The sequence below is a fragment of the Hemiscyllium ocellatum genome, chromosome 12 (assembly GCF_020745735.1).
Source record: "Hemiscyllium ocellatum isolate sHemOce1 chromosome 12, sHemOce1.pat.X.cur, whole genome shotgun sequence".
In the NCBI taxonomy this organism is placed as follows: Eukaryota; Metazoa; Chordata; class Chondrichthyes; order Orectolobiformes; family Hemiscylliidae; genus Hemiscyllium; species Hemiscyllium ocellatum.
The window spans coordinates 37,772,325-37,796,570 of record NC_083412.1 but is presented as its reverse complement, the minus strand read 5'-3'; the positions used below and the strand labels follow the sequence as shown (position 1 = coordinate 37,796,570).

At 40.6% G+C, this 24,246-nt stretch overlaps 1 protein-coding gene across 6 annotated transcripts in view; it reads right to left on the bottom strand.

The window, feature by feature from the left end:
* dmd (dystrophin) overlaps nt 1-24,246 on the bottom strand; it is a 1,983,095-nt gene that overhangs the window by 1,417,836 nt on the left and 541,013 nt on the right. For all 6 annotated transcript variants that reach the window (XM_060833515.1, XM_060833512.1, XM_060833514.1 and 3 more), the window contains exons 3-5: nt 15,768-15,860; nt 13,559-13,636; nt 5,106-5,198 (exon numbers count right to left, since the gene is read on the bottom strand). In XM_060833515.1, coding sequence (XP_060689498.1) covers nt 5,106-5,198; nt 13,559-13,636; nt 15,768-15,860 — 264 coding nt within the window. The remainder of the gene's footprint in view (nt 1-5,105; nt 5,199-13,558; nt 13,637-15,767; nt 15,861-24,246) is intronic.

The following is a 24,246-nucleotide window of genomic DNA, read 5'->3' as shown; positions in this document are numbered from 1 at the left end:
GAAAGCTAGTAACTTTATTGATGACTCCAAAATTGGAGGTGTAGTGGATAGCGAACAGTGTTACCTCAGAATACAACAGGATCTGGACCAAATGGGCCAATGGGCTGAGAAGTGGCAGATCGAGTTTATTTCAGATAAATGCGAAGTGCTGCATTTTGGGAAAGCAAATCTTAGCAGAACTTATACACTTAATGGTAAGGTCCTAGGGAGTGTTGCTGAACAAAGAGACCTTGGAGTACAGGTTCATAGCTCCTTGAAAGTGGAGTCGAAGGTAGATAGGATAGTGAAGGAGGAATCTGGTACCCTTTCCTTTATTGTTCAGAGTATTGAGTACAGGAGTTGGGAGGTCATGTTGCGGCTGTACAGGACATTGGTTAGGCCACTGTTGGAATATTGCATGCAATTTTGATCTCCTTCCTATCTGAAATATGTTGTGAAACTTGAAAGGGTTCAGAAAAGATTTACAAGGATGTTGCTAGGGTTGGAGGATTTGAGCTACAGGGAGAGGCTGAACAGGCTGGGGCTGTTTTCCCTGGAGCATCGGAGGCTGAGGGGTGACCTTATAGAGATTTACAAAATTATGAGGGGCATGGATAGGATAAATAGGCAAAGTCTTTTCCCTGGGGTCAGGGAGTCCAGAACTAGAGGGCATAGGTTTAGGGGGAGAGGGGAAAGATATAAAAGAGACCAAGGGGGCAACTTTTTCACGCAGAGGGTGGTACGTATATGAAATGAGCTGCCAAAGGATGTGGTGGAGGCTGGTACAATTGCAACATTTAAGATGCATTTGGATGGGTATATGAATAGGAAGGGTTTGGAGAGATATGGGCCAGGTGCTGGCAGGTGGGACTCGTTGGGTTGGGATATCTGGTCGGCGTGGACAGGTTGGACCGAAGGGTCTGTTTCCATGCTGTACATCTCTATAACTCTTTGACTCTATCAAGAGTGTGAGAGGGCAAACAAGGCAGGTAAGGGGCGCAGTAGGCAGGCAGACAGGAGTGTCAGCCTTTGCAACTGTCCTACACATTGGAGATACTTTCAGTTTGTCTGGATGAGAGGAAGGGCTGCAGAGTGAATGTACAAACTGACCATGGTGTTATGGTTTCAGAAGTCACTCACGTGGGGGCGAGTAGTCAGGAGAAATATGATGGCAGTGAGGGACTCTATAATGAGGGGGCTGCCACAATTCTCTACACCAAAGAGTGTACATCCAAACAACCTGCTAGGTTTTTGGTCCACTGCTCCAGGATAGAGAGAGACTTTTGGTGGAAGGTTTAAGACGGTTATCACGGTCCTAGACACCAGTGGCATCGGTAGGACAAGGAAAGAGGTTCTGTATAATCACTATGAGGAGCTAGGTATTAAACCCAAAACTAGAACTTCGAAGAGCAGAAACTTTGCACTATTATCCAAGCAATGTGGCATAGGGCAAATCTGATCAGACAGCTGAATGCCTGTCTCAAAGTTGGGTGCAGGAATAGTGGGTTCCAACTCACCCTTTACAGGTCGGAGAATCAAGGTAGAAATAGTAAGAGCTTGTCAGAAATGCGATAGTCATGGGAGATTTTAATTTACATTTCGACTGGAAAGGTCAGATGAACAAAGGAACCCCAAACAAAGAGCTCACAGAACATTTTCAGGGTAGTTCCTTAGCATGGCATATTCTGGAGCCAACCAGAAAGCAGGTTCTCCTGGATTTCGAGCAGTGCAATGAGCTAGGATTGATTAATGATCCCATTGTGACGGCACCCCTAGTTAGCAGTAGCCATAAGATGGTGGAATTTAACATTCAGTTTGAGGTAGAGAGAAGCAGCTGCAAGATGATATTTTGAAATACACAAAGGGAATTATGAGGGCATGAAAGCTGAATTCACTGAAGTGAATTGATATATTAGATCAAAGAACAGATCATTAGACATGCAACAGCAAACAATTTAAAGAAATCGATACATTCAAACAGGCAAGAAAAATTCCAAGGAACTGACCCACCAGTGATTAACCAGAAATATTGAAGGTAGGACCAAATTAAGAGAATGCAAGCAACTGTGCAAAGACACATGTGAAGTTGAAAAATTGGGCAGAATATGAAACAAAGCAGGGTGATCACTAAATTAATAAGGATGGACAATTAGAGTTCAAGAGAAAGCTAACAAAACAAAAACAGCGAGTATGATGTTTTATTTCAAGTGCTAGCAAAATGAGAGTTTTGCCTTTCGAAGGCAGACCAAAGAATTAATCGGAGGTAGTTTGCATCATTCTTCACAAGAGAGGATGTAAGTTACATCTTAGTGATACATCACAAAATGGAAGAGAGAGAGGAATTCAGGAAAAATCAAAATCACCTAAGAAATGGAGCTGAGCAAATTGTTGAACCTGTGGGTTGATGGATTTCATCCTAAGGTTTTAGCAGAAGGGGTGAGTGGGATAAAATTCCAAAAGTGACTTGATTTAGAACATTTCCATGAGGTTGGAAGACAGTGAATGTCACTGTTTTGTTTGAAAGGGAGGTTCATAGAAAGTCAGACACTACAGACAAGTTAGCTAATAACCTGTCATGGAGAAAATGTTAGAAAATGGTATTAAAAAGCTATAGCAGGGCACATGGGAAAGTTCAAGGCAATCAGAGAAGATTTACTAAATCTTCAGCACTAAATACTGGAATGGGAGGGATAGCCTTGACGAAAAGTTGGATCAACAAGGCTTACATCTTCTCAGGTTTGGACGAGTTAGGGGTGACTTCATTGAAGCATTTATAATCTTGAGAGATCAGGACAGGGTAGCTACAGAGAGAATGGCTTCTCCTCATGGACATATAGAACTATGGGTTATTATTTCAAAATCAAAGGCTACTAATTAAAACAGAGGTAAGGCTTTTATTTTCAACCCACCCACACACACACATTGCAAGTTCCCTAACAAAAGTGTTGGAAGCATAATATTTTTAAGGCTCATGTAGACAGATTATTGTTAAGCAAGAGGGTGAAAGATTAGCAGGATTAAGCAGGAATATGGATTTAAGGTTTGAATCAGGTCAACCATGAACTTACTGAATGGTGGGACAGGCTCAACACTCCTCCTAATTCATCTGACCATATCAATCATCCAGGGCTTAGTGGCAGGGCTAATAGTAAACTCCATCACAATGTTGTAGCAGTAGATGGCTCAGATGCAGTCCTTGGTCTTTCTGCCTCTTTTACCCAAATAACAACACTGAAGCTGGCAATGGGCACTGTGAAGGCCTGACAGGAGATGGATAGTGACAAAAGCTTGCAACCACTCAGGGACCTTGAGCAATGTGATCTGGGGCAGGGAATACTGCTGGGCTTTTGTTGAAGAACTGGGCAGAAATAAAGGATGGAAAACTAACACGTATATCCGAAACACTTGCACATCCTGTAGAGAGGGCAGAGCAAAAGGGTTAGAGAGATGTACAGCTTGGACCCTTCAGTCCAATTCACCCATGCCGACCAGATGTCACAACCTAATCTAGTCCCATTTGCCAGCAAGTGGCCCATATCCCTCTAAACCCTTCCTATTCATATACCCACCCAGATGCCATTTAAATGTTGTAACTGTACCAGCCGCCACCACTTCCTCTGGCAGCCTATTCCACACATGCACCTCCCTTTGTGTGGAAAAGTTGCCCCTTAAGGCTCTTTTACATTTTCCTCCTCACATCCTAAACCTGTGCCCTCTGATTCTCAAGTCCCCCACTGAATGGAAAGCTGTGATGTTTTATCACAAGGGATTCACATACATTAAGAAGCTCCTTTTTATACTTTAAGGTTCTGGAAACCTCTTCTCTACCACGAAAAGATTTCTGTCAACTCACATGAATGTTAATGCTGGCCATGATTTGGTTAATGAGACTGACTCTTTCAATCCAGTGCAAGCTATTGCATCAGACATTCACTCCAATTTTCTCATGAAGATGTTCTTGTTTTTTTAAAAAAAAATCGAACCTGAACCAGGTCAGTATCTAACAAACAATGTTAAAACTTCCCTTTGAACCCTGTATTCCTGTCTAAGCCTGTCTTTCTCAGAGTGACAGATCGTCATTTTGTACTGTGTGGGGTCAGTGAATGTATGCAGTTCTGCTGTGTGAATATGTAGGTCCACATGCACATGCATCTAACAGATCCCTGTGCACAGATTGGGCTTTACAGACCTGCCAACTGACCAGCTCCAAAAAAAGTGGGAACATTCTAAACCATGCTCACACACAGCTCTCATGTGTCAATGCCAAGAAATGGGCGACACATCAATAAGAACAAAAACATACCACCAAATATTCCAAAAAGTGAATTCTCATAAGAGACCCATTGTGGTTCCTTCTGAAAATGCCATGAGACTGCTGACAACTTAAAATAAATTGCAGACTCTCTTTCTCATGCAAAGTTAATAATGTACTCCCTACAGTCACAGTTCTGTGAAATGAAATATCTCTGATGTGTTTGAGCTATTAACTGAGAAGTCAACCTTCAAAATTTCAATTGGAAAACTGTGTATTTCAGTATAGTTTTTCACTTTTAAGGAGTTGTATTAAAGGTCACTTCACCTGATAAACTACTGTATTATTGCAAGAATGTCTTCCAGCCCATGAAACAAAAAGGGTACATTCACACAGCTGCACAATTCCATCCAATGAGGATAATGATATTGGACAGTAGATGAGGAAGTTAAGATCAATCAACAATCCCACCTCACTGACTAACGTTAAGACAGCAGCTTGCTTTGACTGACTCTTTATGCACAGAGTCAGATATAACCACAGGAAACCCCTCGCCTGGTTTCTTCAGTCATTAGATATTGTGCAGCATTGGTGCAAGCCAAAGAGCAGACCACTTTGGCCAAAGGACATTTGCCTGACCAGAAATTGATAGATTAAAAGGCGAGTCCACACATTCACCAAAATCAACCAGAACTGGCAAAGACAGTTTTCATCAAATACAGTGGACAAATCTGGGTTGCAGCTGTGGAACATCTGGAAGTAACACAAAGCTGTGGCAACAGAGTCATTTTGACTGAACATGACTGAAAAATCCCTGTCATTTCATTACCAACTATTGATAAAAACAAATGATGGGTATTATATTGTTATTTACCTGCCAGTGAAGGATGATACTCCAGATCAAGCCAAGGGTAAGTTTATGATTTCCATCCACTATGTCACTTCCACCGATATTTACCAAATCCACCTATGGAGACACAAAGAGGACAAATGTAACTAGTCACGTATTCATAACAGGATACTTTTCACCCCAAGGGCTGACCCAAGCATGTTCAACCAGACACCTGAAAACTCTCCAGTGGAGAAACCCAAGCTGCAAAACAGAGACAGAATACAGGCTGGAACCTTCCGTCCTCCCTTTGGTGTGTTTAATGGTAGTGGTGGATGGAGAGAAACATTAAAGCAGGTTCCCATCTCTGTGGTAGGAAGGCCCAAAGTCTTCGCGCCCTATGACAATTGATGCCCTTAATTGGCCATATTATTTAGATTAGATTACTTACAGTGTGGAAATAGGCCCTTCGGCCCAACAAGTCCACACTGACCCGCCAAAGCATAATCCACCCATACCCCTACATAGTATGGCTGTATAAAGGCCAACCCTTTCTGAAGCTAGGTAGCTTGGGGGTGGGGAGAGAGAAAGGTGATATTCACTGTGTAAGGCACATATCCAGAAATTCCATGTGGGGTTATCAGCATGCTATGACAAAGATTGTTTTTAAAAGAAACTTGATCATTAGGAAACTTGGGTGTGGGGTACAGAGAGTGACTCCGCACCATTTCTGCCAGATTTACTCCCCCCAAGAGCCCTCACCTGTGGCCTGTGATCCAGCAAGATACATTATAAGCAGGTACCATGCCAGGATTAGTACTAGTTGCCTATCCACTGACTCTGCCGTACAGCACGGATTTAGACCTCTGATTGGCTGGCAGTCCATCCCACAGTTCTTAGGACCAGAGCTAGGCTCACCAAAGGTCTTTTCAGAGCTTCAACAACACATGATATGGCCCACCTTCCTGTCTGAGCTATTCCAAGACCCCAATCACCTCCTTGAGATTCTAGCACATAGACCCGACACTTGCACGTAAACAGTGATTTGAATGAGCAAACTATTTGGTACATATTGCAATCCAGGAGAAGCGAATGATTGCTGCCTGAGTTCGGAATGCGCATCTTTCTCCAATCATCCTTCTTACCCCCTCTAATTGCATCTTGTTCACGAACCCCAGACCTCGTCGTCTGAATCCCTTTTCTGCTGAACTGTTGATCATCCAACTTCCCTTCCTATTTCCCAAACAAATCAATGCTGTTAAAAGTTAATCTGTTGCAGTTTTGACATTTTGCAGTATCATTGAGAAGCTATAAAGACCATGTGTTTATCTGTATTTTTGATTGTGGACAAACTGTAGGAAGGTGTGGGGTAAAATTGCTTCAAAACCAAGGATTGCAGAAAAGTTCTGACAGAGTCACAGAAACAGTAACTCTGTTTTCATTCCACAGATGCTGCCAGACCTGCTGAGTTTCTCCACCAATTTCTTTTTTGTGATGAAACTTACAGGCCAGTTAGCCTGGCCTCAGTTGTTGCTAAGATTTCAGAGTCCATTCAGCAAGAGATTGAAGAGTACTTGGAAGTGCATGGTAAAATAGGACTGAGTTAGCACAGTTTTGTCAGGGGGAGGTCAGGCCTGACAACTCTATTGGAATTCTCAAGGAGGTAACAAACACGTTAGACAACAGGATGTCAGCTACTTGGATTTCCAGATGGCCTTTGAAAAGGCGCCCCACCAGAAGCTGCAAAATGAGTTAACAGCCCATGGTATTAGGAGCGAGGTACTGGCATGGGTAGAGGATTGGCTAACTGGCAGAATGCAGAGAGTAGGGATAAAGGGGTCTTTTTCAAAACAGTAGCCGGTGACCATTGGAGTTCCGCAGGGGTCAGTGTTGGGACAACAACTATTCACGTTATACACTAACAATCTGAATGAAGGAATGGAGGGCATTGTTGTTCAGTTTGCAGATGACACAAAGATAGGTGGGGGGCAGGTAGTGTTGAAGGTGTGGGGAGGCTGCAGGAGAACATGGATAGGCTCAGAAAGTGGGCAAAGAAATGACAGATGGAATACCATGTGAGTAAGTGTGAGGATATACAATTTAGTAAGAATTACAGAGGTGTAGACTATTTTCTAAATGGGGAAAGGCTTCAGAAATCTGAAGGACAAAAGAACGAAGGAGTGCCAGTTCAGAATTCTCTTAAGGTTAACATGCAGGTTTAGTGGCAGTTAGGAAGGCAAATGCAATGTTAACATTTATTTTGAGAGGGCAAGAATACAAGAGCAAAAATGTGCTGCTCAGGCTGTTTAAGACTCTGGTCAGACTGCATTTGGAGTATGGTGAGCAGCTTTGGGCCCTTTACCTGAGGAAGGATGTTTCGGTGGGGGGAGAGAGGGAGGTCAAAAGGAAGTTTATGAGAATGATTTTGGGATGAAGACCTTGTCATTGGAAGATGCTGGGTCTGTAATCAGTGGATGTTAGAAGGGTTGGAAGGAAGTGGATGTGACTGAAATGTGAAGGATACAGCAGACATGAAGATGATGTTTCCAGTAGTAGGAGACTTGGGGACCCGAGGGCACAGCCTCACAGTGAAGGGATGACCTTGTAGAAATGAGATATGGAGGAATTTCTTCACTGAGAGGGTGGTGAAGCCATGGAACTCATTGGGCAGAGGCTGTGGAGGCCAAGTCACCAAGTGTATTTATGACAGCAATAGATAGCTCTGTATTCATCAGGGTATCAAAGCAAAAGGCAGGAGAATGGAGTGGAGAATGATATCAGCCAAGATCGTAAGGTGGAGCAGACATGATAGGCCTATACTCAAATTCGGCTCCTATTTCTTAAGGTCTTACATATTGGTGTTGTTACAAAGTTGAATGAGTGTATGTTCACTTTAAAACAGAGTATTCTATGAATTTTGGAGTGAATTTGAAGTGCAGGCTCAGCTGCCTGAATGGAATGGCTGGGAGATAGGCTGTACTAAAATAGATACATGTAACAGTTGACTGTTAAATGGATACCTAAGTTTTGGTTGTTGTTTTGACAACAATTCAGATTTAACCATTTCAGTTAAATTATGATCAGGATATGAAAACCCAATCAAGTTTGAATTTATTGTTTTGACAACAGCAGCCAATGAGAGGGTATGGTGTTGTGGGGTATTAAAAACACAGGCATTTTGAAAGTGGGTCAGAACAACTGCCACCAATCAGCAGAGCAACTGCTTTACAGCGGGAGAGCTAACTGCCCATCTAACATCTTGCTCTCAAAGAAATTAGTAGAACTCTCTATCAGAAAGGTACCTTTTCCCGTCAAACATACTTGCAGTAAAAAGAAAGACGACCATCCAGAGAGATCAGCAGATGAAAGACAATGGAGAAGACAGAGACTGTATGGAGAAAGTGAGGACTGCAGATGCTGGAGATCAGAGCTGAAAACGTGTTGCTGGAAAAGCGCAGCAGGTCAGGCAGCATCCAAGGAGCAGGAGAGTCGACGTTTCGGGCATGAGCCTTCTTCATTCCTGAAGAAGGGCTCATGCCCGAAACGTCGACTCTCCTGCTCCATGAATGCTGCCTGACCTGCTGCGCTTTTCCAGCAACACATTTTCAGAGACTGTATGGACTTGAGATTAAGTTTATATAATATTTGTGTGTGTTATAGCATCAGCTAGTAAGTAGTTGAGAAAAAGAGGGCTTGTATTTGTGAATAGTTTTTGTTTAGTGTTCACTAGAGTTAGGAAAATAAATTGTATTTTTTTCTTTAAGTAGTGGAAATTAGACATTCTCTGTCACTCACTCATATTTTAACAGATTACAAAGCGAGGTGAGCTTTTCTGGGTGTTTGGTTTTAGTTAAGAGAGGGGTTCGACCTCCACGTCCTAACAGTTTGGGGACTCGTTATCTGGGATTTGGATAGGTTTAGATGGATCTGGATAAATTTGGATATTTATGAATATATGAATACACTTGGTGATTAGTGTCCTAGATCTTTAAATAAAACTTAGGTGAGAAAAATCGGTTTAATTTTGGCTACTTGCAGTTGGTTAGATTAAAAGTGAGAGAAAAGACACTTTCAGTTACTTTATGTCTTCTGGAGGTGGAATAAGTGACTTTCAGAGTTTTACAAATGGTTAGCAAGGAAAAGCTGGAGCTGGAATTGCCTGCGTCTCTGACAAGAGATGAGGTTATTACTGAAATAGCTTCACATTTAAATGTGCTGGAGAGGCCATGAGCATCTTTGGAAATGGCGAGAATTCAACTGCTGAGTTAGGAGATAAAGAAAGGGACAGAAGGTTTTTAGCTGAGCAATAATGGACAGAAAGAGTGAGAGAAGAGAGAAAGAGAGAGAGAGAGAGAGAGAGAGAGAGAGAGAGAGAGAGAGAGAGAGAGAAAGAAAGAAACAAAGGGAGAGAAGATTCTTAGCTAAGCAAAAAGAGGGAGAGAGTTTGAACTTCTGAAGTTGCACATTAGGAAAGTCAGGTTAACAAGTATGAAGATGAAGGGAGAATGTAGGGATGCATACAAACATGTAACAGCATTGCCAGTTTGATGAGAAAGATGTCAAAGCCTTTTTTATTTCAGTTGAAAAATTGGCTAGGCAGATGGAGTGGATAGAGGACTTGTGGGTAATGCTAGTTCAGACTAAGCTGTCGGCAGAGCTAGTGAGGTATTTGCACTGCTGTCAGATGAGGGGTCAAGAGATTACGTAGATGTCAAACAGGCTATTTTAAGTGCTTCTGAATTGGTACCAGAAGTATATTGACAGCAATCCAGAAATATAAAGAAGGAACCAGGTCAGACTTATAGAGTCATAGAGATGTACAGCACAGAAACAGACCCTGCAGTCCAACACATCCATGCTGACCAGATATCCCACCTCAATCTAGTCCCATTTGCCAGTGCTTGGCCATATCCCTTTAAACCCTTTCTATTCATATATCCCTCCAGATGCCTTTTAAATGTTGCAATTGTACTAGCCTTCACCAGTTCCTCTGACAGCACATTCCATAAATGCACCATCCTCTGCATGAAAAAGTTGCCCCTTAAGTCACTTTTATATCTTTCCCCTCTCACCCTAAACCTATGCCCTCTCGTTCTGGTGTCCCTCACCCCAGGGAAAAGACTTAGTCCATCTTTCCTATCCATGTCCCTCATGTTTTTATAAACCCCTATGAGGTCACCCCTCAGCCTTTGATGCTCCAGGGAAAATAGCCCAGGCTATTCAGCCTCTCTTTATAGATCAAACCCTCCAAATCTGGCAACATCCTTGTAAATCTTTTCTAAACCCTTTCAAGTTTCACAACATCCTTCCGATAGGAAGGAGACCAGAATTGCACACAATATTCCAAAAGTGGCCTAACCAATGCCCTGTACAGTGCAACACGACCTCCCAACTCCTATACTCAATGCTCTGGCCAATAAAGGAAAGCATCTTCTTCACTATCCTATCTACATGAGACTCTACTTTCAAAGAGCGATGAAACTGCACTCCAAGGTCTTTTTATTCAGCAGCTCTCCCCAGGATCTTACCATTAAGTGTATATAAGTCCTGCCTTGACTTGCCTTCCCAAAATGCAGCACCTCACATTTATCTAAATTAAACTCCACCTGCCACTCCTCAGCCCATTGGCCCATCTGATCAAGATCCCATTGAACTCTGAGATAATCTTCTTGGCTCAGTCCTCAGAACCAGCCTGATAGATCTCCATCTTTACCTATTATTTTTTTCCCCTGTTTCCCATAGCTCACAGGAATTACCAGGAGATCTTCAGTGCACCAGCTCCCAATTTTATTGGCTCAATACTCTCAACCTATTTCTAACGGTCACAGTACCTGCCCAGTGTGGTAAGCAACTTTAAACATTATGCATACTGAACGATTGTGTTTAAGGCAATTATTTACCTGGTTCCACTATCCTTGGAAAAGGTAAAAGGAGACCTGCAACCTAGGCAATTATCTAAAAGCACACCAATGTGCAAGAGGACCCATCTCCTCACTATGTTGAAATAGAGGAAAAGACAATAAATAGCATCAGCAATGGCAAATTTGGTGCGGCAGCAGAGATTTGTGAGCATCTTTCTCACCCATCTCTTCTTCCAATCTGACACGTGCTGACCTTCCTAATATGGGAACCTGTTAAGACAGGGAACTACCCATGATTGCCAAAGAGCGCAATACTACATTCAAACTCTTTCGCATCATTTAGAGTGCCATCAGTCACTGTTTTGGCATAGCGCACATTTCCGCAGCGCGATTTGGCTATAATGTTGCTGAAGAGTTAGAGAACGGTATTTTCAAGAATGCTTACCTCTGCTCAAAATAGAGCAATTCCAGTGGGGGTCAGTTCGCCTGCTTAGATCAACACGTGTGCTGATGTCAGCTGCTGACAGAGCAGCTTTCTGAGAGGGGTACTGGACAGACAGCAGCTCTCTTACATTTTTTAAATGTACCATGTTAAATGTAATTTTGTTTCATTAATAACTATGATCTCAACCTTCATTCAGGCTGTGCTATACTTTGTGTTAGACTTTTTGAGCGATGGGGAGTGATATATTTTGTGGGCCTGTCCCTAACCCCGCTTTTCCCACTGGCCCCATTATTTTTATTAAGCAATTTTCTGTTAACCAAGGTTCCACTGATCCAGCAGCGCATGAGCAGGGACATGTGCCAATGGAATGCCAAAGGAAGAACTAACTAGAGAGAAGCATCTCACATCTGAGCACCCTGAATATCCAGATTTCAGGTTGTTGCTACTTTTGTTTAAAATGTGTACTTTTGCACAGTTATTGATGGCAGCATTGGACTGCCTGCCACAGAGATTTCAAAATATGCTGCATCGTATTCTGCTTGCATTTTCACGGGGTTCTTGTGGATGACTGATCATGCTGAGATCTCGTTTCCAAGCAGTCAGTTTGTACAGGTGAAAACAGCACAGAAAACCTCACTGAAGAATTATAGAGCCATGATAGCTAGCAAGACAATACGCACAAATCTGCAGGTTTTGTTGCTGTTAGCAGACATATTAGTACTGTGGAAATGGAGTAAACTCCAGATTAGGAAGTTTATACCATGAAGGTATTTAAAAGCAAGTTTTATGATTAAGGTATAGCTTAACTGGGAGCCAGCATACATCAGTCAGCCCAGGATTAATAGATAAGAAGGATTAAGGATGCCAGCAGTGAAATTTTACAGTGGCATGTACAGTCAGTAGAATGTGGAGGGCAGCCAGGAGTGCACTAGAGTAGTCAAGCATAGAGGTGGGTAAAGGTGGCAGCAGATGGATTGAGACAGGTGCAGTTGGGCAGTGCAACCAAGAGGAAATAGCTGGATTTAGTCACGGTGCAGATAGGTGCTTGGACGCTCATCTTGGAGGTCAAATGCAACTTTCGTGTTTGATCTAGCTTGAGACAGTTGCCAAAGAGATGGCTGGAGTCAATGGCTAGGTGGTTAAGAGGACCTCTGACCATGACTCTGAAAGGCAATGTGGTAGTATTAGCTGTTGTAGATGACTAAGGTCTATTAGGAAGCTAAAATAACTTTAGGGCAAGACAAAATAACTTGGGAGGAGCATCATGTGGAGCATAATGGCACTGAGTCAAATGGCTTGTTCCTGCACTGAAAATTCCACATAACTTTGTCATTCTGTCCATGTAGCAACAAAGCCTCAAAATGGTCAACACATTCAAAGTTCAAGGTTTATGACAAATGAATAAAATAACCAATACAGACTTTTATAAAATATTCATTAGTACAATAACAATATCAAACCCTCAACATAATTTTAATGAAAGCAACTGATAGCCCATCAATTGTCAGACAAATTGTCACTCCCCACTGGAAAACGAATGCTGACATCCAACTTTAATTTTCATCTATCCATGAAGTTCTTACCTCTTTCAAATAGGACTTCCAACCACAAAGAATTTTTAACTCAGCCAAGTTAGGCTAAGTTCTGCAGTTAGTGTAAAAAGCTAATTTCAGTTTTCACCTAATATCATCTTGTTTCATATAAGTGCAACAAAAAAACACCTCCACGTTTTCAGTGCTTCAAGGCCACAGCTCTCAATGTATGTCTTACAGTTTTAAAGAGCATTGAACAGGAACCAGAGATTCTCTGGAAGCGGGGGGAGGGTTTGCAGGAAGAGAAAGTGACCATTAAATTCCAATCCTAAACTGACTTCATGCATCCTTAACAGGTAAGTTACAGAACAACACTGCAACCAATTGTCTCAACCACAGCTGGTGCTGAGATTATAGTTGTCCAAAAAAATGAGAAAAATGGAGGAAGTTGTGTCAGTTTATCATAAATGTTGGAACAGCGGTCTACATTTATTTTTGGGAATATATTTTGCAACACATGAGTTTTATACTTAGAAAAACACTTGATTGTTTGAACGGACAGTCCATCAAACAATGCCCTATCACAGTTTTAAACTTGGTGACTCATGTCCAATCATCAACCAACTCCATCAGTTTATTTAAAACAACACAACTACTTACATTGTTCTTTTGCAAAATTTGTAGAGCTCGGTTGACATTGTTCAGGGAGTGAACTCTTGTGCATCCCTTTTCTTTTGCCTAAAGCAATAAATAGACAAGAATAATAAATAATTGCTGAAGAAATCTGTTGATTTTTTTTCTCTTTTTCTGCTGCAGCTGAACAGCATCTAAACTTCTAACCTCATTTCTCCACTGCTGAGGAAATAAAATGACATTCGAGTGAAGGACTCATCTGGTAAATAAAGACTCAGTGAATTGATCAACACAAGTCTCTAAGCACGAGTGACTTGAGAACAAACTGAGTGTGCTGAAGACCACTTAAATCAAAGCGCTGCAAGCCAAAGAGAAGACAAGCATAACACCTCCAAAAGCTCCCCACAACTTATGAATTCTTGTCATTCACAACTTGACATGAAAAGATAGATGCCTGGCATCTGTATGAAGGTTTGCGTTAGTTCATATTTTCCAAAGTTACAGCAGAGATTACGTGCCAGAATAATTAGAAATTGTACTAGTTTTATAAGACAGAAACAACTGAAACGTTTGAGTAGTTTTCAAATGTTTTATGCTTTACAGTCCCTGAGGAGAAAGTGAGGTCTGCAGATGCTGGAGATCAGAGCTGAAAATGTGTTGCTGGAAAAGCGCAGCAGGTCAGGCAGCATCCAAGGAACAGGAAATTCTACGTTTTGGGCCTCATGCCCGAAACGTCAAATTTCCTGTTCCTTGGATGCTGCCTGACCTGCTGCGCTTTTCCAGCAACACATTTTCAGCTCTGCTTTACAGTCTCTGCAGAGCATGTTTCATTTGCAAATTGACACCTATATTTACAATAAGTCTGTAAATTATGAATGCTCAAGTTATTTTCCGATGACTTGTGCAAATGGCACAAAATCAGCTCACAATCGGGACACAGGTACGTGAAACGAGTAATCAAACTCATTTGTTTAATACATTTGACTGTACACAGCTTGTCCAGTCAATATAAAAAATGCCACATGAAAAACATGTTCTTTGCATCATGCACAGAGAAAGGAAGGGAGGGAGAAGGAAAGTTGAGGACACTGATTGGAGATATCTGAATCATACCTCTGCTTACATTAAATGAAATTCAATGTTAACCAAGGGACCTTTTGCAATAATGATGCATAATATTTCTTTCTTGAAAGGTTGGTAATTCATCTTAAGAAAAAGTCAAACTTTGATGATTAATTGTTTATGAAATATTTTTCACAAAATTCAACAATGGTAATTCTGACACGTGACAGATCTGGTAAACATAATCTGCAGCAGTCTTCCTGCAAAACAATGGGTAAACATCATTCTAAAAAGACAAATGATTTTCAGAACACTAGGCTTTAAACAAAATCTCCAGGAGCTCTCTTTAACCTCAAGAGATGGATTGCTTCATCAAAACAATGTTTTAACAGTGAGTAAGATAGAAGGCAACAAATAGACAACAATGACAGGGCAACAAATATAAAAATGTCTAACAATCCTTTTATCCGTCTTCTGTTCATCACTTCTCGTTCCCTCACCATGTGACCCCTCATATACTTTGCTGACAGCAGCTGGTGCATTACAGTGTCTGAAAGGAACATACATTTTATTTGAGAAAATACAGGCACATTTTTTACCATGTTTCGTATATACCTTCAGCAGAGTGGTATCTTCCTCACCAACTGGACAGGAAGGTCTTGGCAATTACGAAAGTAGTTTAAAATAACTACAGAAATGGCTGCAAGATTTCACACGAACTTTCCACAGATTATTACCATTGATTTCAAATATATTGACACCAGTGCAAAGCTTAAACAGCTTCCTCAAAGCAGCTTCCACTACAACTAGATAACTACCATTACTAATTTTATAAAAAAATTCGATATTGATTCAGTAAAAGCTGAAGACATGGCCTAAATGATTTATGAAGGTTTAATTGAAAATGAAAACATTAGCATTTGAGAATAAGGATGACAAATCCTAGCCTGAATTTTAAAATATCATACTTAATAAGCAATGAACTGAAGGTTCTTAAAGTTCATAACTGCATTCAAAGAATGGGAATTATAGTACTATTCAAGATCTAGTTTGTTCACATTTTAAGATTACATGACTCAAGTGGAAACAATACTCATTTATATTTTATTAAGAAAAGCTTTGAGCTTGCTGCTGAGGTCAGCAGAATTTTGAATAATGTAACTTTTGTACTTACTAATTCATGGCCAACAAAACCCTCCAGAAGTTCCAGAAGCCTTCTTCCATCACGTAGGTCAGTGAACAGATCTTCAATCAAAGGTTTCCCAGCCTGGGCAAAAAGACAAAAAAAAGAAATTAATAGAAAACAACGCCAACTATTATAAGCATCTACAATCCGAGAAGAAATGAAAAAAAACACAATCAGAATTTGATTTTAATTGTAAGTAATTGTATGTTTGAATAGCACCTTTAAGTATGAGTGTTTCAGTTGTGAGTCAGAACTTATTGCATTTTCCTGGTATTCCCTGGAGGGTTTCAACTCATGAGTTGGCATTAAACAGTATGCCAAATTTCACTCAAGGATCCTGAACTAAATAATTGCATTTAGGAAGGATTCACAAAAAGTAAACAAGTTTCAATTCCCAAATACATATTACACATAGTTTGCACCAGCTGTCCCAGTGATTATTGATGACATTTTTGCATTGTAAGGAAACAAAGAAAATCTTCAGGATGCAGATTCTACTGTTTAGAATCAAGTTGATGCTATTTTTTATATATTGCCTTTTGAACGAATGTATTAAAGTATACATATTTTAAATGACCGGTTGATTGGCAGTATATAATTTTATCATTGCTGAAAGGAAACAAAAAGTTAACGCCATTCATGTTGGATCCATTAGGACTGACACACTGTAAACTTTAATTAGCTAAACAAAACTCAGACCAGCCAGGAAGACTCTGATGGTCAAGGTGTTCCCATGGGAAATGCAGCAGGGACTGGCAGTCTCCATGACTCATTTCACAATGTATAGTCAAGTGCCTTTTAGTAAGACCCAATGGATTCACATGTACAGACAAATGTATTACCCTGTGCACCTCACCATTCATCTCAAATTGGTTTCTGGTATATACTTTAGCAGAGTCAGGATTCTTTCGCACGTGTTGTCCAATAACAAAATCACATCCAATTTTGAGTACGGTGTTGACACTTATAAATACTAGCTGGTTGAATAAATTGGCATACCAACAACTATAAAACATGCTGTCTGATACAGTCTGCCAGCTGTTGGGACATATGGCATCACGCTGACATAAACTCATTCACATTACTCATGTATGGTAGGACGTATATTTTTGGGGGGCTTGGCAGCAACATTCTGTAAATCAAGAAAACCATATGCATGCTAGCTCCAAGGTTTGTTTGAAATGTTGAAACACCTTCCCTTCCAAGGTGATTTGAAGTGGACTGGGCATCATTCAGGACCAAAGGTGGAGGCCAAACAATCATTTGTGAGTCTGAGATATACCATGAGTGATGGTTTAATCAAAGTAGCCATTATCAAACCAGATAACTTTGACCTTAAATCAGCATCTAACTTACACATTGTGCAGATAACTTGGGCCCTATTCACACTGTTGCCAATAAGATTGATTTAATAGCATGTGAAACTGTAGGAATGGCAACATATATATTAATGGGTGAATGTAACCTTTCCGTAGATAGTAGTAAGTTATCAACTGACAGCTTTCTCAGCAAATACCTTGAGCAAAGGAAGCTCATTTGATTGCTCAATTTCATTGCTATGTTTGAGCACATGGAATTAATTATATTGTGTAAAGGAATTCTTTGCAGCTATGGATTCAATGAGCACAAAAATGTCATTTATTTATGTGAAGCATGTATGCAATAGGTGATTAGCGGATACCCCACCCAAGGCATGCTGCATATGGTAATCAAAGATGTCAGCACAAGCTGGGCTTAGAGAGGATCCCATGGCAAAACTAAGTATTTGGGAATAGTAACTTATTTAGTTGAGTTTGTTTTTAACAAATGTTTTAGTTCCGTAAAACCAATTACAGAAACTAGTGTCACATCTAGTTAGCAGTAATAAACTGACTTAGTGCAAATGTCAATTGCCTCCTTGAGTGGTACATTGGCGAATAAACTATCAATAATAACCAACTACATGGATGTTTGCAAGCCTCAGAATACCAAATCCAACACCGAATATGATTCTGCTACAGAATCCATTTTTTCTAAATTAATTCTGACTGTGCGAAGAATTACACTAGATACCAATTTAAGATCAGTGCTGATGGTAGTCTACCATATTTACATAGAGGCTGTCCCTATTAACACACAAGATCTTGCTGGATATGGACAAAAACAAACTTATCCATATATTGTATCTTTTCAGTGAGAAGACAAGGGCAATTCTTGTTGTATGTCCCATGACAAGACCTTGACCATTCAGAGACCCCCAGGCGCTGAATTTTATTTTCACCGTTAAGACTGGCATTTTTCAATTCATGCTACAAACCAATGATCCGACCAATTCACACATTCTTTTCATGGTTTATAAATGTATGTTCTCTTTCCAAATTTGTTTTTTTTTGTGCTTCAGTTTTTACGAGTCCAAGATTAAAAACTTTTATTTTCCATACTTGAAGTTTTCTATAGAACACACAGGAAATATGGCACTGCCATAAAAGGCAATCAACCCAATTCTGCTCTATACTCTTGCACAATAAACCATAATCATAGAAAGAAAAATAGCTTTAAACAGGGAAAGCGCTTATCTGAAAAAAATCCTTTTAAGCAGATAGCTCAATTGAAGACAAATTTCTTCAAAACAAATAAATTCATATTTAAGATATTCTAAATAGGAAATTGAATTTTCTAATTTGTATAGCCATTGCATCACAAACTTTCAATGAAGTATTGTCAGGTGCAGAAGGACATTCTTTCTATTTGACAAAGTGCCTCACCATAACTTATTAAGTACACCCTCATTCCATTATCTTCATGGACTTATTGTTGTTAATTGAATTTGTATTTGACTGCACGGAAGTCATTTCCTACAGAACTCTCTCAGTTCTTCAGAGAGGAATCCTTCATTTTAGTATTCTGGGGCTAGAGTGAAATCCAGGCTCCATGAATGAACTGACAGTGTTATTGTTGAGTAATTGAGTAATAAACCAGCCTCTTTAAATTATTCCACTGGAATAATTCTATGAATCACAACATCAAAACAATATCTACAGGTTCATTAAGGAAGTTAGACATCGTTACCTGGCAAACTACAATGCTAACTGTAAATATAAAACAGCTCTCTTATTTAGGGCTTTCCTATTGCTATGCTCCAGACATTCAATGTTTTTTTTTCATTTTTCTCCATTTCAAGTTTGTGACAATTCAGATCAGGCCTTTTCTGAGCCCGGTAAAATTGCTTCACCTGACCCAAGTGAAGAAAAATAACATTTGGCAAGGATTCAGAAATGGTTAATGGGCAGTAAGTAAAATAGAAACAAAATCACTCTCAAGTTTGTGTTTTGCGATTAGAGGGGAGATATAATGATAATATCACTGGGCTAGTAATCCAGAAACCCAGGCAATGGATTGAAATCCACCATAGTATCTAGCAGAACTTAAGTTCAATAAATAAAGAACTGGAAATGGGAGTTAAGCTCAATAATGGTGATCATGAAACTATCTAGATGACCCATGTTCTTGAGAGATGGAAATCAGCCAGCCTTACCTGACCTGGCTGACACGAGCTCCAGACCCACAGTAATGTGGGTGACTCCTAACTGTGATCTGATTTAGCAAGCCATTCCGTTTCATGGCATTTAGGGACGTTGAACAAATTCTCGGCCTAATCAGTGACATCCGCATCCATTAAATAATAAAACAAAACCTCAAGGATCATAAAGTTAAAAATCACACAACACCAGGTTATAGTCCAATAGGTTTAATTGGAAGCACATTAGCTTTCGGAGCATCGCTCCTTCATCAGGTGGTAGTGAATCCCAAATCATTAACGTTCTGCTTAGAGACTCTGTACACAGTGGTGAACCTAGGAAATTAATTTGTGTTGTTTCTTTAACTTGTGCTTTTTAAACTTTGTACACCCCAGTCCAACACTGGCATCTTCAAATCAAGTGAGTGGGATTGAGTGGATGTATTCACGATAAATGATTTGGATGTAATACTTCAAAGGTGCTAATAAAATAAGAATACACAGAAATGAGCTATGAGAGGGATGCATCCATTAAATAATAAAACAAAACCTCAAGGGTCATAAAATTAAAAATCACACAACACCAGGTTATAGTCCAACAGGTTTAATTGGAAGCACACTAGCTTTTGAAGCGTCGCTCCTTCATCAGGTGATATCACCTGATGAAGGAGTGTCGCTCCGAAAGCTAGTGTGCTTCCAATTAAACCTGTTAGACTATAACCTGGTGTTGTGTGATTTTTCACTTTGTACACCCCAGTCTAACACCGGCACCTCCAAATCAGGATCATAGATTGAGTAGGATGTATTCACGATAAATGATTTGGATGTAATACTTCAAAGGTGCTAATACAATAAGAATACACAGAAAGGAGCTATGAGATGGATGCAAAGAAGATCAAGAGGACTTGGACATGTTTTAAGTGCTGAATTGCCTATTTCTGATGTTCCCTAGGAGCAGATCAGGTGATATTTAAAAGGACAAAAGCATCTGGTGCCCATGAAATTCCAGATGCTAATACTGCCAACACGTGATACAGTTTGAAGGGTGAGTAAGCAGGCAGGCAAAACTTTTCAAAGGGGAAAATTATTCAGAAGCAAAATCTAGAATGAAGCTGAATTTGTTGTACAGGTTACATCAGATGTACTTCAATAAATTATCACAACTCACACTGGTGCAGGCTTAGTTTAAAAATTTGTAACTTGGCACATTAATGAAGAGTTATAGAAGTCTATAACTAGTCATTTAATGTCATGATAAAAGCTTTTAGCCTCAGTGAAATTCCAACCTTGGAAGGCAGCCAATAGATGGTGTCTCTGATGACCTCGTCATTCTTGCTGGTGGAGGTCATGAGTCTTGAAGTTTTTGTCAAAGAAACCTTGCTGAGTTGCTGCAGTACATTGTTCTACCATTTCATATGTGTTAGCGTCACTGTGCATTATTGATGGAAGAAACGAAGGATTCAAGTGGTGGATGGGGGTTCCGATCTAACAGGCTGCTTCTCCTGCTGCCAAGTTTGTTGAGTGTTACTGGAGCTGTTCGCAAACCAGGGGGAAGACTTCAATACTTCTCACAACATGATTTTCCTCCCTTCTTGAAGATACTTACAGCTGATGCATTTCATAAGTCAAGGATGGGGACGTTCATCTTCCTCCCGAACGAGTGCATGGAGTCTTAATATGAGCAAAAGGCCAATAGCTTCACCATCCGCAGCTGGAATGCCATCTGGCTACAGGGTTAGTTGATGCATCTGCTGGACTGGTAACACCCCCCCCCCCACCAAAGACACTGATATTGGAAGCTTCAGTGATAGTTATACCATTGAATGTCAAGGGGAGATGATTACATCCTCTCTCAGTCACATTTATGGCAATCTCTAAGCATTTCAGGATTTTACCAAAACTTTTGATACAGTCAGTGCTGTTCGAGTTATTTTAACATATGTAGATTGGGGTCTGATTGCACTATGGTCTCAATGACGCAATGTTGTGGTTCTGTTCGCCGAGCTGGGAATTTGTGTTGCAGACGTTTCGTCCCGTCTCGGTGACATCCTCAGTGCTTGGGAGCCTCCTGTGAAGCGCTTCTGTGATCTTTCCTCTGGCATTTATAGTGGTTTGAATCTGTCGCTTCCAGTTGTCAGTTCCAGCTGTCCGCTGCAGTGGCCAGTATATTGGGTCCAGATCGATGTGTGCCGGAGGAAAGATCACTGAAATGCTTCACAGGAGGCTCCCAAACACTGAGGATGTCACATAGACAGGGGACGAAATGTCTGCAACACAAATTCCCAGCTCGGCAAACAGAACCACAACATCGGGCACCCGAACTACAAATCTTCTCCGAAACTTTGAACCATAGTGCAATTCTAACTCTTAACATGAAGCAGAGATATTAATGCTTTCTTATCAGGTGAAACACGATTGAAGCAAAAGAGGCAATTTGAGCCAAGTTATTTTATTTTTGTATTTTCCTCCTGGCCCCACAAACAATTGAATTCCAGGTTGGAATTTGTGTAGCACTACCTACAGACATATATTCTCACCAGTGTTTCCAAATACCTCTAACGACTTCCCTTTCCGTGACTCTACCTTGTCCACCTTCAAAATATTTGCACTCATCTAACTGGGGTCATTTGAGTATGCATTTTTAATTGCTTGATTAATTGTGGCTGTTCCTTTGGCTATCTGTTAAGGCCCTAAGGTCTGGAATCTTCTCCTTAAATTCCTCCAACATTGCCACCTAGTCTTTCTTCATTAAGATAATCCTTAAAAGCTCCATGGAGAAGCACTTAGGGCTGCTTTATAAAGACACAGGCACTTTTTGAAAATACTAGTTGTTACTGTAACAGTTAAGTTGGAGAGGTTAACTTGGAATTTTAATGAGAAAGGTTGACATACTTCTCAGATCCCAGGAGACACCATGTTTAAGTTCCCACTATCGGCTTAAAGAATAAAGCCATGAGATTGTGTTGTTTAAAATACAGGAGTCAAATGAAGCATCTCAGTATTTTAGGTTAGAGATATATTTTATAACCAAAAAAAACATGATTGCTTCATTTTAAAACTGCAATCATCCACCAAACTTGACCATCATTAAGCACTGCCTTTTTTTCTCTGACTCTCTCAACTTCTCACCCCATCAGAAGGTCAATCAGTACTTATCATGGTCTGGTTCTGCTACCTAAGAGGATCAAACTGAAACACCTCAGCTCTCAAGAATTCACTTTGACTCTCAGTGTTCCTGATATTCTCTGAGCTATGGACTTTGCGTCCTTCCACTAACCCCAAACTAAACGACCCTCTATCGCTCCTTAAGTGCATCATGTCATTGGCAGTCCAACTTAAGCATGGGCTTCAGTGCACTCTGGCTTGGTGCTGCTACCTCAAAAATGCCTCGGGTTTCTAATCGTACTTATTGTTCACATCTACTTTTTTTTTAAAGCCCTTCAGAGTCTTTCTTTCTCTAGTTGGTGTGTACAACACAGCACAGTTGTCATCACAAGGGCACTGTTGAACTAAGTTTTAAGACATCTGCCTGCAGTGCATGTGGCATACGGTTCAATCCAGCAGCTAAGAGGGCACTTCGACATGATTGCAAATCAAACACCTGCTTGCTGAACTCAGGACTTACATCCACAACTTGGATACTTTTAGTTCAAACTCCAAAGACCTTCTTAAATTGACTCCATAGATCACTGCCCATAATTTTAACCAAGGCTCCTCCCTGAAATACTCACTGCTATGGCAATGGTTAATTGAGATTTCTGATACATTGAGATTAAATAATGTTTAGCTTTGAATTCACAATTTCAAATGAGGTCTAAGGCAATTCTGGTCAGACTGGGTATCTAATTCTCCAGCTAATGAAGGCTGCCTGCTGTTTAATTGTGCTCACCCTGCTTCCTCTAACCTTAAATGAATAAATACTGGGAACTAAATTACCCCAGAACTGTTTGCCAGTTAGTGATACTCATTGCTTATAATCCTGAAGGTCTACATTATCTTTTGCTCCTCCATGGTGTTTGGACCTCCCAAAATGCCAGCTTGTAGATTAGATTAGATTATTTACAGTGTGGAAACAGGCCCTTCGGCCCAACAAGTCCACACCGACCCGCCGAAGCACAACCCACCCATACCCCTACATTTAACCCTTACCTAACACTACGGGCAATTTAGCATGGCCAATTCACCTGACCCTCACATCTTTGGATTGTGGGAGGAAACCGGAGCACCCGGAGGAAACTCACGCAGACACGGGGAGAACATGCAAACTCCACACAGTCGATCGCCTGAGGCGGGAATTGAACCCCGGTCTCTGGCGTTGTGAGGCAGCAGTGCTAACCACTGTGCCACCGTGCCGCCCAAATTGTAATTTATTAGATACTTGTGGCCATATACAGTACAGCATGAGAGCTGGGCCACAGTTCAAACTATTCTCAAGTGTTACATCTGGCCCCAAACTCATTACCTTTTTTTAGTTGAAGTCTCTGTTTGCACCATATTGCACTCCTCCAAATCTACTTCATTTTAGATAGTTCCAAAATAACTGCAGACTAAAATATTATTGACCTTGGATAACTGAACAAATCACTGAGGCCAAGCAACCCAAACCTGATCAAACCCAATGACAGTACAAAATCTTCACTGACAAGCAAAATCCAACTACTTTTTTTTGTGTGAGAACAAACCAGACCCACTGATGAAACTTGCAGTAAAATCAGATGTTGTAGCATTTGTGGTAAAACTGGCTCTGAGCACGATTCTACGCAGCAATGGAGACCACGATGAGGGAAAACCATGCAGCAAACACTGCAACAGGAACATGGCTGCAGTACTACAGGAGATCAGATTGTAAGTAACACAGCCATTCTTTCTTAATCAAATCGAGGGCAAAGTAGCTGAAAATATGGGTTGTACAAGTTTGCTTTTTTTAAAACCACTCCATTTTTTTAAAGTCAGTTATACCACATACACAGC